The sequence below is a fragment of the Cornus florida genome, unplaced genomic scaffold, assembly GCF_030987335.1.
Source record: "Cornus florida cultivar Cherokee Brave unplaced genomic scaffold, ASM3098733v1 CherokeeBrave_3.0.0_Hap2_Chr01, whole genome shotgun sequence".
NCBI lineage: Eukaryota > Viridiplantae > Streptophyta > Magnoliopsida > Cornales > Cornaceae > Cornus > Cornus florida.
Genome location: NW_026775571.1, coordinates 40,365,054 through 40,384,186, shown reverse-complemented (window position 1 = coordinate 40,384,186; position 19,133 = coordinate 40,365,054). Strand labels below are relative to the sequence as shown.

The 19,133-nt window shown below is 31.8% G+C and overlaps 2 protein-coding genes across 14 annotated transcripts; one reads left to right on the top strand and one right to left on the bottom strand.

The window, feature by feature from the left end:
- The first annotated feature begins 4,283 nt into the window (after nucleotides 1–4,283).
- Nucleotides 4,284–5,426, top strand: LOC132271087 (protein ALP1-like). The gene is made up of 2 exons (XM_059772354.1): nucleotides 4,284–5,016; nucleotides 5,098–5,426. The coding sequence occupies exons 1-2, from the start codon at nucleotides 4,284–4,286 to the stop codon at nucleotides 5,424–5,426; spliced, it is 1,062 nt and encodes a 353-aa protein (XP_059628337.1).
- Nucleotides 5,427–7,568: 2,142 nt separating this feature from the next.
- On the bottom strand, nucleotides 7,569–18,700 carry LOC132295127 (uncharacterized). 13 transcript variants are annotated; one of them, XR_009478339.1, is made up of 10 exons: nucleotides 15,097–15,443; nucleotides 14,642–14,784; nucleotides 11,944–12,115; nucleotides 11,662–11,818; nucleotides 11,387–11,585; nucleotides 11,170–11,259; nucleotides 10,962–11,060; nucleotides 8,169–8,531; nucleotides 8,012–8,083; nucleotides 7,569–7,931 (listed from the first exon to the last, which is right to left on the bottom strand). XR_009478339.1 is itself a non-coding variant. In XM_059793268.1 (10 exons), the coding sequence occupies exons 3-7, from the start codon at nucleotides 14,257–14,259 to the stop codon at nucleotides 11,252–11,254; spliced, it is 579 nt and encodes a 192-aa protein (XP_059649251.1). In that variant the 5' UTR covers nucleotides 14,260–14,300; nucleotides 14,642–14,763; nucleotides 18,267–18,700; the 3' UTR covers nucleotides 7,569–8,083; nucleotides 8,169–8,531; nucleotides 10,962–11,060; nucleotides 11,170–11,251. The 13 variants fall into 13 exon arrangements, 6 of the variants coding, with proteins under 6 accessions (XP_059649251.1, XP_059649259.1, XP_059649228.1 ...); XR_009478352.1 differs by having other exon boundaries at nucleotides 8,018–8,083; XM_059793268.1 differs by lacking the exon at nucleotides 15,097–15,443 and adding exons at nucleotides 14,217–14,300; nucleotides 18,267–18,700 and having other exon boundaries at nucleotides 7,569–8,083; nucleotides 14,642–14,763.
- Nucleotides 18,701–19,133: the final 433 nt, after the last annotated feature.

The following is a 19,133-nucleotide window of genomic DNA, read 5'->3' as shown; positions in this document are numbered from 1 at the left end:
TCTTCTGGTTGTTTCTGGCTGGAACCATATTGATTTTCTAATTTTCAACCAATTAATGTTTATTGATTCTGGTTTTGGTTATATATAGATTTAGATTTATTTGGAATTTTTGCTTTAATGCAATTTACTTATTTGACATTTGACATTCGAAAAAAAAATTACTTACTTGACATTTTTGTTTTAATGGAATGTGTTGCAGCTCAAGGCCGGAAACAATAGAGTTTAGGAACTTGGAGGGCGTTGGAATTTTTTGAAAGATAAGGGCATTTTGGACTTTTAAAAAGGCTAAATAGTATTTTTGTACACTTTTGTAATTAGTTTGATAATATTGGCAGTCAAACTTAATAGTTTAAAAAAGTTGACATATTTTAAAATATGTAAAATTAAATAGAGTTTTTTTTTAATTTTTTTTTCAAAAATTTATACATAAAACTTTTTCATTGGTTCGGACAACAGGTTACATGGATAGGTACCGGACTACATAATAATTTCTCCCAAAAGAAAGAAGAATTAGAAAGTCTATAGACAATGGTACAAAAATGTTGATTGTGGAAAACAAATGAAAAAAGAGATTTATGAAGATATCAATTAGCTTTATTTTGGTTAGGCCGAGAGATGTAGGAAGAAGACTAAGGGTCTGTTTGTTATGTATTTTACTTTAGTGTTTTTGTTGCAGGGCTCCATTTCAGGTCCAAAAACATGTTTGGTAGCCCTTGTTATGTTTTAAACAGTACAAAAATATTGTTTTAAACAGTGCACAATTTTGGGCCAAAACTGAAACACCATTTCGGTGTTTTTTGTTGTTTCTGAACTGTAGCCCAATAAAAAGAACTGTAGCGCTTGAAGTAAGTTGGGTCTTGAACTGTAGCGGAGGAAGTAACTTTAAAACGTCATCTGCAACATTTTGGCCCGATCTTTTCTCTCTCCTCTGAAACCTAGAGAAGCGATTTGGGAGACGATTTGGGAGGCGAAAGGGAATCTGAAACCCTAGAGAAGACGATTTAGGAGGCGACGAAAGGGAATCGCAAGCACGAAGTCGTTAACAAGCACAAAATCGAAAGCACGAACTGTGGTGAGTACTCTCTCTTCTATTTCTCTCCTCTTTAAAGACTGTGTCTTCGATTTAGTTGTGAAACAAGAAAACTGTGCTTCTCATGTACTCCATAAGAACTATATTCAGTGACTTTCCCTAGCTCGTCTCATCTTTAGAAGTTGGCCTAAAGCCCTAAATTTTTCACTGCCTTCCTAGATCCAGATCTTCAGTGATTTTCTTTTTTTCTTTTTATTTATTTATTTTTTTTTTTTTTTTTTTGCATTCTGTTCAGATCTTCCTTTGATTAGATGTAAGAATATGTCTATATTTATATATATATATATATATATATATATATATATATATATTAATGTATATATACACGCACTTACAAAATTCAACTCTCAGTGCTATATACAAGGTGGACTACTAACAAGTAATAAAGATCCAAAAACAGTTCTATTGAGGACCCCAAAACTGATAAATTATTAAATTAGAACAAAATACAATATAAGAGTAGGCCACTTACAGAGGAAAATGTTGAAGAAATATGTAAAGCTTTGGAAAATGATTCTTGGTTTTGTAAGTCTAAAGAAAATGAAAGGATCAGAGAGCTTATTTCATCTAATTAATAAAGGGAATGGCAATATACAATTTTACATATACATTAATCTGCAGTCTCATAAAAACTGAACTTAAATTGCAATAAAGCTTTAAAAATGGTTGTAACGAATACAGGAATTGCAGTGGTCGGTTCTCAATTTCTCATAAAGAAAAGGTAATGTGAATATTGAACACTGTAATATTTTTGCAATTCACATTTTATTATTTTGAACTTTTTCATTTTTTCTTCTAATGGTCATAACAATTTATGGATGCAAATTAGAAAATATTCTTATGATTTTCTTTAGTCATTCCAACAATTTTAGGTACATCAATACCATATCTCTCTATACTACTATATAAAATGTCAATAGAAATTTTATTTCTTATGTTTTAACTAATATAATATATACTAATTATTGGTAAAATATATATATATATATACACTAACTAATTAGTTTGTAACATTTTTTAATATAATTAAAGGCTGTTAGTCTATCTAAATTCCTAGTCATTATAAACTTATTTAATGAATAATGAATGAAAGATTTTTCACTCTACAAAGTGTATCCATCTGCATACATATTTTTTATGCACATTAATTTGTATGATAATTAATCAAATATTTCATTTTTAATGAGAATAAATCACGTAATTACTTTATATGAATTCTCTTCTCTAATTTTTTTGCACACATATATAGATGAGTTATGCATATTTATAGTGTAATTAACTATTATTTTTTCATTTAGGTGTATTTGTGCCGTTGAATTTTTCTTATAATTTTTTAAAGATGGTCTTAATTTATCTAATTAAGAGAATTTTTAAATTCACTGTAGTATTTTATGAGACCAGTAATTGATTTTCTTCTTCCTTTTTCTATGTTTTTTGTTCGTGTTGGAAGTTGAAATATGTTGAATATATAATTTTCTCTAAGCAAATGGTAATATGTTATTTGGTGTGTTATAATTGAATTTCATTTCATTTATAACACATTTACATTTCATTTACAGAATTTTGCTATGTTTCTGTCTTTGAAGTTTCCTATAATATTTTTGGGGTTTTAGTTTATCTAATTAGAGAACTTTTTGAATCACTTTTTTTTTGTTTTTTTCTTCCTTTTCCTCTTTTAATTTTGTTATTAATTATAGTGTTGTTATTAATATGTTAGATGAATATGAATGTTGAGAATGTGGAACAATGCGGTGATTCTCTCACAGTTGAAGAAGTGGTTGAAGTTACGAACGATGGAAAATTGTTATGGGATGAGTCACTCATTGAAAAATTCGTGAATATTATGGTGGAAGAAGTTAAGGCTAATAATCGTAGTGGCACAACATTTAGTAAAAGTGGTTGGAGTAATTTAGTCAAACAAATGAATGTTCAAACGGGGAGAAAATTTGGTTTAACCCAACTTCAGAATAAGTTTAATGGTTTGAGGAAAATTTATACTGAGTTTAAGAAATTATTATCGGAGACTGGCGTGGGATATAACCATGAGACGGGCATGGTTATAGTTGAGGAAGAGAGATGGGACAGGTTGTGCAAGGTTAGTAATTTAATTATTAGTCATAAATAAATAATAAAATCTTGTATATTATTGGTTATGTGGTTAATATTGTAACAAAATTTGTAAGTTGTTACGAATGCAAATAAGTATAAAAAGTATGGATGTAAGCATTTTGACAAGATGTCGACTATATTTGGGGCCACATATGCAAGAGGGATGCATGCCCACCCATCCACTACAGCACCACCCACAATCATTTTGCCCACTCCCAATGATGACGATGATGAGGAAGAGGGTTGTGAGGTCAGTCCCCCACCTTTACGTAAAGGTAAGAAAGCCAAAAGAGATGCTTTATCTCCTGGTATAGCTGCACTCTTGTCAAACATGAATGAGAATTCTGAGAGGAGAGCTGAGAGAATGGAAGATGCAATAGAGAAAGCAGCTAAAGCGTCTTCTACTTCTACTCGTGTATCTTCATGTGAGAAAGGAGATGATGAAGTTCTCTCTCCCTCAAAAAAGGATAGAGATTATGAAATGTTTGACGCCTCCATGCTCCTTTTACAAAAAAATACCTGGAATTGAGATGGCCCAATTCGCTAAGGTATCGAAGTTATTACATGATTCTGAGAAGTGGCAGAAATTTTTTCTTTCGGCACCTGAGGATGTAAGAATTGGTTGGGCACTGAATGCTTGAGTTTTTCTTTATGGATGATTGTGTTTTGTGTCATCATTTAACTTATTACTATCTCACATTTGGATAAGTGTAATAACTTAAATACTTTTATTATCTCACATTTGGATGACTGTAATAACTTAAATATTTTTATTATCTCACATCTGGATAACTGTAATAACTTAAATACTTTTATTATCTCACATTTGGATTACTGCAATAACTTAAATATTTTTATTATCTCACATCTGGATTGCTGTAATAACTTAAATACTTTTATTATCTCACATTTGGATGGCTATAATAACTTAAATACTTTTATTTCTTGGATGCCTGTTAGTACTCAAATACTTTAATACCATTATTTAAATGTTTGTTTTATTATTTAATTGATTTGTTTATTATTTAATTGATTTGCTTATTAACTTAAATGCTTTGCTTGTATTAAATCTTTAAATAGGGTAATGGATGTGTGGAACAATATAAGAAGAATAATTCAATTATCTGACGATGAGGAGGATAATGAGAGTGTCTTAATATTTGCTGCTCTTTTAGAAGAGCAGAACTTCTATCAAAAGAGGCGTTGTAGGGATTCTATTTTACAAGGGGAAACATATGTTATGGAGATTTTAAACGGCCATAGAGAAAGATGTTATGAAAATTTTAGGATGTACCCTGAAGTTTTTAGAATATTGTGTAGTACCCTGAAAGGTATAGGGCTGAAGGATTCTAAATTTTTAACTGTTTATGAACAAGTGGCAATCTTTTTGCTCACTTTATCTCATAATCAAAGGAATCGTGTTGTAGCAGAGAGATTTCAACACTCCACTGAAACCATTTCTAGACACTTCCATGCTGTGTTGCATGCAGTATGTCAGTTGGGCACCCATATCATTACCCCTCCTAATTTTTCTGTGATTCCGAATAAGATTAGAGAGTCTTCTAGGTTTTACCCTTACTTCAGGCATTGTGTGGGAGCTATAGATGGAACCCACATTCCTGCAACTCTGCCAGCAAGTACACAACTTCCATTTCGTGGTAGAAAGGGTTATACCACACAAAATGTAATGGCTGTATGTGACTTTGACATGAGGTTCACATATGTGCTAGCTGGGTGGGAAGGCTCAGCTAATGATTCGAGAATCCTAAATGAGTGTACTGAAAATGAGGCAATGAACTTTCCAACTCCACCAGCAGGTAATATTTTTTTATAAATTCACTTAATATATGGTTAGTTTATCATACTGTATATATCTTTATGTATTCTAAACATGGCAGGTAAGTATTATTTGGTGGACTCAGGGTATGCCAATAAGCCTGGTTATTTGGCCCCATTTCGAGGTCATACTTACCACTTTCAAGAATACCGTAGGACTAGACAACCTCGTGGTCGGGAGGAAGTGTTCAATCATAGACATTCATCTTTGAGAAATATAATTGAGCGATGCTTTGGGTTATTGAAGATGAGATTCGCTATTTTGAGGGCAATGCCTCCTTATAAGTTTTCAACACAAGTATTGATTGTAATGGTTTGTTGCACATTACATAATTTTATCAAAAATCAGCTTCAGCCTGATGACATATTTGATGCTAATGATCCTCCTTAAAGTGATGGTGAAGATGATGAGATTGTTGAGCATGTGCCTTCGGCTCAGCTTCGAGAAATGGATCAATTGCGTAATACTATTGCTGATCAGATTTGGAATTCTCTTCAGCACTCTTGATCCTTCTGAAGGTGATGGTATATTTTTTCTTTTATATGTAATATATTTGTTACTATTGTGAGCTTGCAATATATATATGTAATATAAATATTTTTTGCAGATATATAATTCAACTTAAATGCTATTATTGCAGTTATGAAGTGTGTTGATGCTCTCTTGAAGGCCACATGTGCTGTTATGAAGATGATGTGTCGTTGCCATTGTTATCCACTTTATGAACTTCTTATTAATTTTTAGTGACAACTACGTATTGTTAATGCTTTGTTCCAAACATTTTATGTACAACTTAAACGTGTTTAATTTGTTGGTTGAATATTTCAGGACTTGTAAATGTTATACACTCTATTTCAATTATGCTTTCGATTGAGTTTGTTTTTATTTTAATGTTGTGTTGGACTATACAGGTATCAGGATAATAAAATTGAAGCAGGTTATTGCAAAGAACTTGTAAATAGGTTATTGCAAATTTTTTTTACAAATGTTGACTCTCATGTAGTATAATAAAATGTGACTAGAGATTATTTATTTTTAATAATGAGTTGGACTATACAGGTATAATGATAATAAAATTAAAGCAGGTTATTGCAAAGAACTTGTAAATAGGTTATTGCAAAATTTTTTACAAATATTGACTCTCATGTAGTATAGTAAAATGTGACTAGAGATTATTTATTTTTAATATTGAATTAGACTATACAGGTATAATGATAATAAATTTGAAGTAGGTTATTGCAAATAACTTGTAAATAGGTTATTGCAAAAATTAATATATATATAATTTGGTGGGGGTTTACATTTTTTTACAAAAGAGAAGGCAAGAATCTGTATTTTGGAGTTAAATTCCCACCAGTGCAGACTTACAAGAATCGAAAATTATTATTAGAGCTGTGTAGTATTTTTTTTTTCTTCTTTCGCTAATGCGAAAAATGAGCAAAATGAATGAAATACAAACCTATGGACAATCATCACCAAAGGAACAAACTATACCAAGAAATTTCAAATAACTTGAAGTGTAGTTTCAGATCAAGATAACATGCAAAATGGTTGAAATTATTGGTTCAATTATTAGAACTAACATTCTACATTTTCGCTAAAGCAGTTGCTTCTGTAATTACACTTTGGTTATATATATATATATATATATATATATATATATATATATATGTTTGTGTGTTCAAATTTCAATAAATTTATTAAAAATATATAGACTATTTATATAGAAATAAATTTATAAATAAATTTAAAATTTATAAAAATAAATTAAAAACAATGATAACCAAACATATTTTTTATTTCTGTTTTATTTTGTTTACAACAGTTGGAGTTACCAAACATGTTTTGTTTTTAAAATTCTTGAAACGCATGACTTACCAAACGTGTTTTGCATATTTTTGTTTCCGACATTTCTACAGCAAAACATCGTTTCCAAACGTGCTTCCGATTTTTGCCAAAACACTCTGATAGTAAAAACGTTATTTCTGTTTTAGCCAAAAACAAAACGCCTAAAGTAAAACGCATGCCAAACGGGCCCTAATAGGTTTGGTTTGTCTTCAAAATAATGTTAGGGGTTATTTTTACATTTTAATTTTATAAGAATAGGGTGCAGCATACCCTATTCTTTAATTTTATATTGCTACCCTTCTTATATTCAAATTTGAATACTCAATAGAGAAAGGACTATCTGCAATTTTTTGTAACTTATATTACAACAATTATACTCTTCACCAGCACTCAAAAACATTGGTGCAAGTCAAAAAAAAAAAAAATGATGATTCAATTACTAATGTTTTACCAGCGTTCATAGAAGACCGCTGGTGAATCCAGTGTCAGTAGGCCTTTACCGACGCTTCTTAAAAAAGCGCTGGTAAAGACCTTCTACCGGCGCTTCTTAAAAAAGCACCGATAAATACCCTTTACCGAGAGCACTGGTAAATGCTCCTTGAGGAACGCCGGTAAAGGGTGGTATGTGGTCTTTACCACAGCGCTTTGTTGAAAAAATATCTTCACCAAGTTAAAGCTGCTAAATGTCATCCAATATAACACAAGTTGGCAATATAAAAATACCATCCAAATTGTTTTTACATAATATGGTTAACCTGCTGCCAAGATGGAAAATACCATCGAAATTGTCTACTAATAGATAAAGCTGATAAATGTCAATCACTACTAATACAACCACATGTTAACCTACCAATATGAAAATATACCATCCAAATTGTCTAAATAAAGCTATTAATGTCACACAAAAAGAATTAAATTTTTTTGACAAATGTAGAAATTTTTCAAAAAGAACCCATCCAAGGCGAAGGAAATTCAAAAAGCACAATCACAACACCATCTTCAGCTTCAACTTCAACAACTCTTCTTGCCCATTTGATTTGAATTACCCTACATTTTTTATAAATTCATTAAGCGCACATTATAATAAATGAAAATTTTAACATATAAGAGAAATTAAAGTTCATAACCTTAACTGAATTGGAATCATGACTAGAAAATGAATTTGGAGATACTCCAGGAACATTTAAAGAATCATAACCCTTCAAAATAACAAAACAAAATACATGAAATCTTGGCATAAGTAAACGTATATTCAGTAAAGAGTAAAACTAAAAATAAATATACCTGTCTACTTTAATTTTGTTGTTGCATATGCATTAGCATAGCCACCTGTTGTTGTAAATTTTTCAATTTGTCATCATAGTTGGCTCGTAAATTTTCCAACTTGTCGTCATAGTCAGCTTGCATTTTTGAAATGGTATCCTGCAACTCTACACGTGCAGCACGTGTCTCCTCATCAGATGTTTTGGCATTATTATTCAGGTTAGCTTTACTAGGAGAGGGCCCCCAAACATCGCTTGGTGTAGGCCCCAAGCCAAGCATCCGCACACGAACAATTCTCTCTTATCCCCTCATAACGGAGAACAAATCTTCGGAACTGCCAATAGACGAGTCAGAATAACTTTTTTGAAGACCTTTTATGCTTTCCTGCAAAAAAAGAAAACAAAATAAACGACTTGACAATTTTAAAAGGAGATAATGCATTAATTGCATGTCTCCCTAAAAAATTCTAAAAACAAAAATAAATAGTAACTACTATGATAGGAAGGAGTAAACATTATAGTCACGTCTAACAATGTTAAAAGTTACCAACGGACATCTAACCCAATCCAAAGTGTAGGCAAAAAAGTGTGAGTAAAGGTGTGTTTCTTGCCATATATATATATATATAATAGTTAACAGCCTACAATCCAAAAGGACCAGAAATTTTAAATCCTCATCTATTATCATAGAGATAACAATTCCATTGTGACAAATTTGACTACAATTGTCACATAAATGAGGTACCAAGACTAGCAGACTGCAACAGCACTCCACTGGAGCAATTCCAGAAATATAAGGCTCTGGAAGCTACCAATGGTTTCATAGAACAAACAAGAATTAGATGAATTGGGCCTCTGCAGTTATAGGGCTCTAAGGTATTTGCATAAAATCAGGCATTTATTTTTGAGACAGAAATACCTTCTGATGACATAAACTTGGTATATCAACACCATATATGGCAGATTTTTTATTATTATATACATTCTATATACAATTACATTCAGATTTTTTGTGTACTCTGTATATAATCATTATTTTTTTTTAGGGAGTGCATAAAAATTCCTTCCCCCCTATCTTTCCTTCATCGTTCCTCCTTCCTTCCTAGCATACGGATACATTTACTCGGGTGTCGCAGTTTCATGGCATTTTAATTGCTATGTGAGCCAGTTATAAGTCTTAATTATTTTGCTTAAATTGTGACTCTACTTATTTTTACATTTTATTGTATTCTTTAGAGCCATATTTTTAACTAAGAAATTATATATATATATATATATATATATATATATTGGTTGTGAAATCGTAGTAAAATATTTCTAAATAAAAAAAATAAAAAAATAAAAACTACAGATCTTTTAGTTTACTCATGAACCATACTTTCTATAAATGAAATAAGATTATATTTACTAAACAGTTAGATTATTATTATTTTCCAAAAACTAATGCCTTTTTTTAAAGGTCATCATTTCTTTCAAAAAAAGAATTTGGAATCAAGCAATTAAACAATCAGGTTTCTTATTCTTTAGAATCATACTACCTAAACAAAAGATCACAAATGATATTATAAGAAATCATATTTTCCGAAACCTCATTATTTTGCAAGGAATTTCTAAAATTATATTTTTGGAAATAATTATTGATCTTTGAATTACATTAGTATTTTCTAAAAGTGATGCATTTCTAAAACATGTATTCCTTTTAAACAAATAATCTTTAAGGCTGATTTCTCTAAAAGAAATCTGTATCTTCTCGTTAATCATTTTTTTTATATAGTTATAATTTTCTAGTAGAAATATTCTTCATGTTCATATCCCTCAATTTCGTCAAGTTAGAAATCATATTTTCATCTATCCTTTTGAATAATCATTTTCTTGGAGTAATTATTTATTTAATTTTAAATCATATTTTCTGGAATCCTATTTTTTTTATTATAATATCTATTCTGCCGTAGAAGAAATAGAATTACAATATTTTCTAAATAAAATAAAAAAGTAATCATCTGTTTTAGAATGCTCCGGCGATTCATAAATTGCAGAGACATTATTCAAGTTAGTTTAAATTTTCAAAAACAACCTTTTAGCTTAATAGAAGTTGGGACCAAAAAAAATCTGTTCATGTCATCTAATGACCTGAGATTCTGGATTCCTAATCCTAGTTGTTTAGAAATAAATTAAATTTCAGAAGAACACTAATAGAACAAAGCTTCGTAAACTGAATAATAGCAATATTGAGCTCTACTTTGGTCATTGAATACCACGGTATTAAACAGTTATCATGGCATTGACAAGGAAGGAAGACCAGTCTACATAGAAAGATTAGGAAAAGTTGTTCCTAACAAACTTATGCAAGTTATCATGGCATTGACAAGGAGGGAAGACCAGTCGGCATAGAAAGATTAGGAAAAGTTGTTCCTAACAAACTTATGCAAGTTACAACCATGAGGGCATTGCTCTTAGTTTACGAAATTAATTAATTCTTAGTCATTAGACGACCATGCATGCACAATGCAAATGAACACAAACAACAAACAACAAATAGCAAATACTTCTACTCCACAACACAAATCAATCAACAAGAAGTCTCCACATACAATGATCTCATGCTCCCATGCTTTTCAACAAATACAAGAAAGTAAATTGCCTCCACACGGGCCGATGATAAACAATGAAATTAAAATACCCCCACACTGGCTGATGATTTAAAAATTGGTCACTTCAAGGCATGTGACCCCCTAATACACAACAAAGAATTTAAAAATTGGTCACTTCAAGGCACGTGACCCCCTTTTTGCAAATTGGAAGCACGAAAACTTACAATCATCTCTGACGCAGCAGCATCAGTAGCATTGCCATCCTTATTTATATGTGTGCAAAGGAATAAATCTGCACGAGAAAGCTGAATACCTTCCTCAATCTATAAAAGAAACACAGACATTGTGACATATATTATTTACCACTAACATTTATAATCATTCAACGATATAAGAATTGAAATAATTTATATTGCCAAAACTTCAACTAACCTCGGCAGAAACACGTGCAAAGTTTTTTGTCCTTGTAGTATGCAGCATTATCTGCTTCCCACGACGTTCTTTGTTTTTTTCGCTAACCTCCTACAAAAAGTGAGAAAAGGTAACATTCTTTGAGTAAAGAACATTCCACATAAAATAATGACTGAAAGCAGGTAAACTATAAATTCAACTCATTGACTTTAAACAAAATTGGTAGATGGAGGATTACCTTTACCATAGGCCCAATGCCTAACCAAAAATTCCCAATGCTCCTTCTCAACATCAGGAGGTGGGTTTGCCAATCTTTCTGCATCTGTATCCCGAACCGAGTAGTATTCGCTTTTTAATTCACACTTGTACCCTATCCATTTTGTTCCGATGGCGGATAATGTCCATTGTTTTGATATGATTCCCACATCATACTTTCCCTGAAAATGTGATAATTGCTACATGTTAATCCACTTTTTCCATCAAAATTATTTTAATGTTATTGAAGGGTTTTACCTTTACAATGTTCCACATATCCTCTTTAAACCGTTTAGACATCTCCCACCAAGTTTTGTAGCACAAAGGAGCTAATCTAGCACTCCGGGCAAGTGTTCCCAAATAATTAGTATACGTACCACTTCCAGGACCGATCGGCTGTCCATATTTATTAACCCTAAACAAAAATTAACAATTGTAGATGTTTAGTACAAAAATAAAGATGCAATTCCTTTTTTCTCCTTCATATTGAATATAGTCTAATTATGTAAACTATATAAGATGATCTCTATATATATGTACCTTAATGGTATTAAGGTTGTCGCGTTTACGACATTCTTGCATCGTGTTGGGCCCCGTCTCTTCTTCGCTGGTGGTTGGGATGATTTTGAAGTTGAAGCTTCGGTATTTTCTTCACTCACTTTTTCCATTTCACTAACCGTTCGTTTCATTGTCAGCTTATTATTTATCCTTCCTGGAGAAGCAAACAAAAAAGTGAGAATTCATATAAATATCATTGAAAACTCTACAAAATATCATATATTTTACAATTTATCCAGAAAACAGAACTTTCAATTTGTGATGTAATAAGGGACTTGATCATTCTTAGGAACCCTGGCTACATTTTGTTGAGGAATTTGTTTTTATGGAGTAGTCATGATTAATTTTGCTGTTACTTTTTTATTCTTTTTAAATACCTTTTTTTAACGATTTGATTTCATTTTAATTAGTGCTCAAAGAAGACCAATAAGCAACTCCAAATCCAAAATTTTAGACCAACGATAACCTCTTGCAGAAAACCCTGTCATATCATAAACTAGATTAAAAATGTTATGCATCCAGTGTTCCACCAAGTGAAATCAATGATTTTTTCTTGTACTACTAATAGTAATTAAAAAAAGCTTATATCCCAATAATTGGAACCTCTGATGCAGGCAAGCATTCATTCAGTTATAGATCGAAGCCATGACCCAAATTGCAAGAATAGAGGCACTTTGAAACAAGTAAAAAAAAAAAAAAGCACAATAACGATGCAACCCCACACACTGATCAGTTGCGTTGATAATCTTACAACTAACAGTTGACATGGATGCAGTATATTATAAACTTCAATGAGGTTCAACACGGACACATTGTGATCATTAATAGAGAATATAAGTAAACCAAAAAGACATATGCTATGTAAATGCTCCATGGTGAACAGAAGTTTGAACAAACAGATGTTGTGCTAGTGCAAGTATGCACAAATTACAAGTATGTAGCTGTGAAGCAGCACTGAGATCTGAACTCTTCCCAATTAAACTGTCTAGCTTCTCACCACGCGCAAGGACACTATCAATAGTCTTATGCTGTATCAAGCGTAGAAACATACGAGGAAAGAGTACAGTAATAGATTAACAACATTAGTAAATAATTGTTGCAATAAGACTATAAGGTTATATACAAAATATTCAAAATCCCCTTGCTTCAATTTCCGAAAAAAAGAATATTCATAATCACATTTTCATGTCACATCTACGAAACTTCATCCCTCCAAAAATGGTGAGGAGTTAAATTAATTAACATTTATATATTTCTATGCAAGACTAAGATTTGCTTCTACCAAATAGTTTTGTTGTAGAGTGTAGAGAATACTATCCTACAAACTATGACAGCAAAGGTGATATAGAACAGCACTGTAAAAGTAGTAATAGAACCCCGAATAATTGATTTTATTGTGGGCTTAATTCGTGGAAATCTTATATATTTATGGTTTTAGTTTGTTGAAAAATAGGAAGTTTTCATGAAGAGCCGTTGAAAATCACTTGGTTCCAGAGACGAAGGTTGCAGGAAATTCTGGACAGATTGTGGAATTTAAGTATGATTTTGAGGGCCTAAAGATAAGAAAAAGGGTTAACATTGATTTTGAGCTGGTACAAAAGAGTTTGGGGATGAAAAAGGGAGAGTTAAAGGACTGAGAATAGTAACCCACAAGAAAATATTAGCTTTTTTGTGCACAGCAGTTGAATAATTGAATATGGAAGGGTTAGGACTTGTAAGATAGGATCTTAAGGGTAAACAAGTCTGATTATCTCTTGCAAGGGCTAAAAAAAAGTGCAGAAACTTTAACAAAAAAAATAATAATGATAACAAAATAAATAAGTTAGGCATCACAACTAAGGTTAGAAGAACTAAAATAGCTTCTGAAAATTCAATAAACTGATCTTTACTGAAATTAAAAGACAATCTAAGTATGTGTAAATTTGCTAGAAATTTCATACAGCATTTAGGACTATGACTCCAAATATAGATTTGAAATATAAAAATTTAAAGACTTTGACTAATAAAACTTCTCTAAAGTAACTATGAACCATAATAAAACGATCAATTCACACCGGAAAACCAAGAATGATCTTCATAACTTATGACTCAAATAAATGTATGTACATCTCAGTGTATGGGCATGCATGTGTTTATGCATGCATGGTAATATCCATGTATGCATGATTGCTTCTATGGGAGCGCCTCACCAGTATTCAACCATGCATCATGTGTTTATAGGTATATGAAAGTGTTTTCCTTTTTTGAAAGTAAACCTGAGTTATTATTCAATATCTGTGGATTAACTTCTGCATGCATTTGTAAACCGCCAGTTGGCAATCCGACTTCAACCGCTAAACCTACAGACAGAGATATTCAAGCTATGGGAGCCACAGGCAATTGAATAATAACTCAGGTTATAGCAGAGCACACAAAGAAACACAACAACAAATCTCTGCATATAGCAGAGCCCATGTACAAAAAATAAACAAGTACCAAGAGGAACTCAACTTACAATGCTCGATCCATTTATTGCCCATGACTATTTTTTTAAATACGATAATTGATTTCCAGGAAAAACTTTTCATACAAAAGACTTTATATGTATTTCCATGAAATCGAACCATAATAATTTTTAATATATACATATAGAGAGTGAAAGGGCAGAAATTTCCCCAACCATCACAAGCAAAAAAGTTACCTGAGAGTTATGGAGATCGAGCAAAGGCGAGATTGCTTGAAGAGAAACCTAGGGCTTCAACTTTGTAATCTCAGATGAAATACCCAAAGAGAGACGGGTTAGCCTTGCAGCTGAGAAACGGCCTGATCAATCAAGGTCTTCAGCTGGGAAATGGAAATAATCTTGAAAAATCATATTATATACTAATCATATTATATATTATATTATCATATTAAATTTTATAAACCCTAATTTGATGAACCACAATAAAATTCAATCGTCGAGAATCCAACAAATTGAATTTTGTAAAACTAAAACAGACCCATCCTTGTGTAAAACTAAAGCAGACCCATCATTCCATGGGGGCTGCTGAATCAAAAACAAGCACGACTAACCCTAGAATTGCGTAAAATGAATGATCAGTGAGAAATAAAACAACAAAACCACAAAGAAATTAAAATGAAACAAAGAGGTACCTGAGACTCAGCTTTAGCGAGAACGCTTTGGGAGGAAAATCTAGTGAGTAAGATCTCGAAATGACATAAATTAACAGCTCTTGGAGATCGAGCAGCTGGTTAGAGATCGAGACAAAGGAGAGACAGCCTGAAGAGAAACCTAGGGCTTCAACTTTGTAATCTCAGATGAGATAATGCCGAAAGAGACACGGGGTTAGCAAACATCAATCAAGGGCTTCAGCTGAGAAATGGAGATCGAGCAGTGAGAGATCGAGATCGAGCAGAGGGGAGACGGATGAACACACAGCTAGGCTAGGGCACAGAGTAGACGGATGACGAGGGAAATTGGTAAAGTAAAATTTATTAGCGCCAAATTTTCCCGCGATTAAAAAATACACTAAATTTCGCAGTTACCAACTTACGCGCGTTCATTTATACCAGCGTTTTTTTACAAGACGCTGGTGAATTAACAGCGTTTTCTTACGAAACGCTGGTGTAAGGCATATATTTCTTTTTGTATAGTTTAATTTTTTATTATCTAATTACATTAAGTTGAATATGGAGTATAGGTTATTTGCAAATTTTGTATAGTTTAGTGAATTCTTTCTCTCTCTCTTTTTTTTTTTTTTGAAGTTTTGAGGAAGTTATTTAAAAATACATGATAAAAAAATTTCTAATTCAGTTTTTTTTTTTTTTTGATTCACTTTACCCTTTCTTTTCTTTTTTTCTTTTTTTTTCTATATATATATAAATATATATATATAGCACACACACATATACATATTTGTTTGTTTTGATAAGCAATTTTGATTATTCCGTATTACTTTATTTGTATTATTATTTGAAGCACCAAAAACCATACGCCGTCGTTTTTGCCTGTGGAGTCAGTCTTTACTATTACAGAATTGGTAAGGGCTCATTCGGATCGCAATATCAAATAGGCGTTATGGTTTGATATGATATGAAAACAATCATTTTAGTATTGGTATGTTTTTAGTAGAAATCGTAACCATGTTTGGTAACGACTGTTTTGTTTTTGATAATTCGAAAACAAAAATATGAAAACGCATTTGGCAATGTCATGCGAATTCTAAATCAATAATAGGATACCTGTTTGGTAAAAACTATTTTATTTTTATTTTGAATAATTAAATATATATTAATACAATTATAAATTTATATGTAATAGTCCTTTTTTTTATGATTTGAGATAATTTGTTAAAATTTAAAAATATATATATATATTCTCCATTAAGAGTTGAAAAAAAAAATTATTAATAAATTTACATGTATAAATAAGATCATGTGGGATCTTTACGAGGCACAAATATGATTAGTGGCAACCAAATTACAATTCTAATTTTGTAATAATCTTTCAATGAGAGGAGATCTTTACTCTCCATTTATCTTTTACTTTTGGATTACATTACATTCCTTCCAAGTGTATGAATAAAAATTGTGGTTTGCATTTGTAGTGGTCATTATTCGCCAAAGACCAAATTGCTATTACAATGAGACTAGTGAATTTCCTCCGCTCTCTGTAAAAACAATATCTTCTAATCAATGTTTTGAGTTTTAAAACTGAAGATTAAACTAAAGATTAAATAAGTTCCAACTGGGATGCAAGAAAAACATGAATTATCTGCAGAATCACTGCTAGGACTACAACCTAATTTTTCAATATAGAGGTAATAACAAGCCAATTGCAAGAATTAATAGTGACACTACATACTAACAAGAGATATACATAATAATGGTAACCCTCAATCCTCCTGTTTGGGATGATCCATGTGTATGTTATGCTGCTGCTACTGCTCCATCTATATTCCTCAATCCTCCTGTTTGCGCATTCTTACTCTACCAAGCTTCTATTGATCCATCACTGCTACTTCAGATTCTGACAAAACACACACACATCAATCCTCACTCCTCAGCTACTACATCAATTTCCCATTTCAAAAGAAAACGCACAATATGCTACACAAATATTTCAACAATAGGAGAAGCTTCTTCAAGCCTTAATTAGAGTTAACAACATCAAACATAAATATATATATATATATATATATAGACACAACACAAACGCAAACACAAACACAAACACACACAAAAATTAAACCACATAGAAAAAACACAAGAGGCTAAACAAGAATTTGCATTAGAAAGTAAAGAGAGTGGCAGTGACTAAACTGCTAACCCATTCAATAATTTCAAAACAAAGGGGGAAAAAAAGAAGAAAGTAAAAAAAAACATTGTCATTGTTCATGTCCATCAATTATTATTAAGTAAATTTCACACTTTAGTAAATTGTTTATCGAATTCTAATTTTAAAGTGATAATTCAATACTACTACACACAGTGTATTTAATTTTTTAGTGACCAAACAAGGTCCGGTAGGTGAAAGGTAGTGAGAAATTTTGTCAAACCAGCTCAACCCACAAACGAATGTATATATGAATACACATAAGCTTTGTCAAATACCTTTCAAAAAAATAAATAAAGCTTTGTCAAAGTGTATTCAATAAACCACATTTGATACAAAATAAAAAAGAAATGTATAATTTTTTAAATCAAGCATATATATGCTATGTTAAGCTAAAAAAAAATTCCTGAGAAGAAATTTTAGAGCGCCAAAGTAATTTGAAATATATAATTTACAATTTGCAACATATATAATTTCATTGCAAAATGGTCTCCTTTTTGCTACAGAAGTCTTTGCATGAAAACAATTACTCAGATTGCTACAAATTGTTGTTGACACCTAAATTTAGGAATTCTGCTTCAATTGGATAGGAAGTTGCTTCAACCCTTTGGTCTCTTCCCTAGCCTATTTATAAATTTCCTCACAATTAATACACTTAAAGTGTTCTGCTATAAACAAATTCAACAAACCTTCGCTTAAAAATTTATAAATTTTCCAATTTTGGCCACCTAAAAAGTGTTCTGCTGTAAACAAATTCAACCCTCGAGAAGAAACTAGTACAAAATCTGTAGAACAAGCAAAACAATTGAAGAACGGAATAAACAAATTAAGGAATCATCAGCAAAACAATTAAGTGCTTCTGTAAAGTGAAAGATTTGACCTACAAATTAAACCCTCAAGATTCAACTAAAATTGAAAAGATTTGACCTTGAAAAAAAAATTGTTAACAAACCCTAGCTTAAAAATGATGAAGATAGGTGAATATTACCTGGTTGTGAGAGAAAAATGATGAGCAGGTTCTTCTTGCTGGTGGATGTGGGCGGTGGAGGAGATCGGCTTTAGGGAAAGTAAAAGAACTGGTTGTTCTTGCTAGTGGAGGAGCTCATCAGATCTGCCAGATCGGTGGTGGAGGAGGTTGTGTATGGAGTTAAGGTTTGTGAAGGATAAAAGGAGAAATTGTGTGACTTTGGTTTAGCTACACTGTATTTGGCCCATGAAATCGCCTCCAAGGAGCTGCGCGAAGAGAGAGAAAATGAGGCTGAAAAATGAAAGTTTTCTGATTTGCGATATTATATACCTATTATGGCCGCTACAGTATTTTGATAATTGATATCAGTTTGGGCTAATATCTCCACTACAGTAGCCAAAACACCCAATATCACCAAATTGGTGATATGGGTTTTGGCACAAATCTAGTAATGTTTTGACATTATTTAATATCACATCAGCTCACTCTAAGCGTGCTATTGGCCCGAAATACAAAACCAAAATATCAAAACAATATCAGATTTGGACTTCCAAACAGGCCTAAGGATACGACCACGTTTTAATGGGTTTTCGAAGTTTATTTTTACCTTTTTATCAAGTTAGGCTGAACTTATATAATTACCTCTGCAACCCTCTCCCATCCTCGTTTAGGTTTTAGAAATGGAGGAGAGAGAGAAAGAGGAACCAGAAAATCACTAGAGCACAAAAGCAGTGATCATAGAGAGAGAAAAAGAGAAAGTATAAAATCAATTTATATATTTGTAACACACACATACACACACATTTATGCTGTTAAATATAAATGATGTTGATATAGGGATTTGAGAAGAACTCGAGTCCAAGAGTTCTTCCTATGGCACAAAACCCA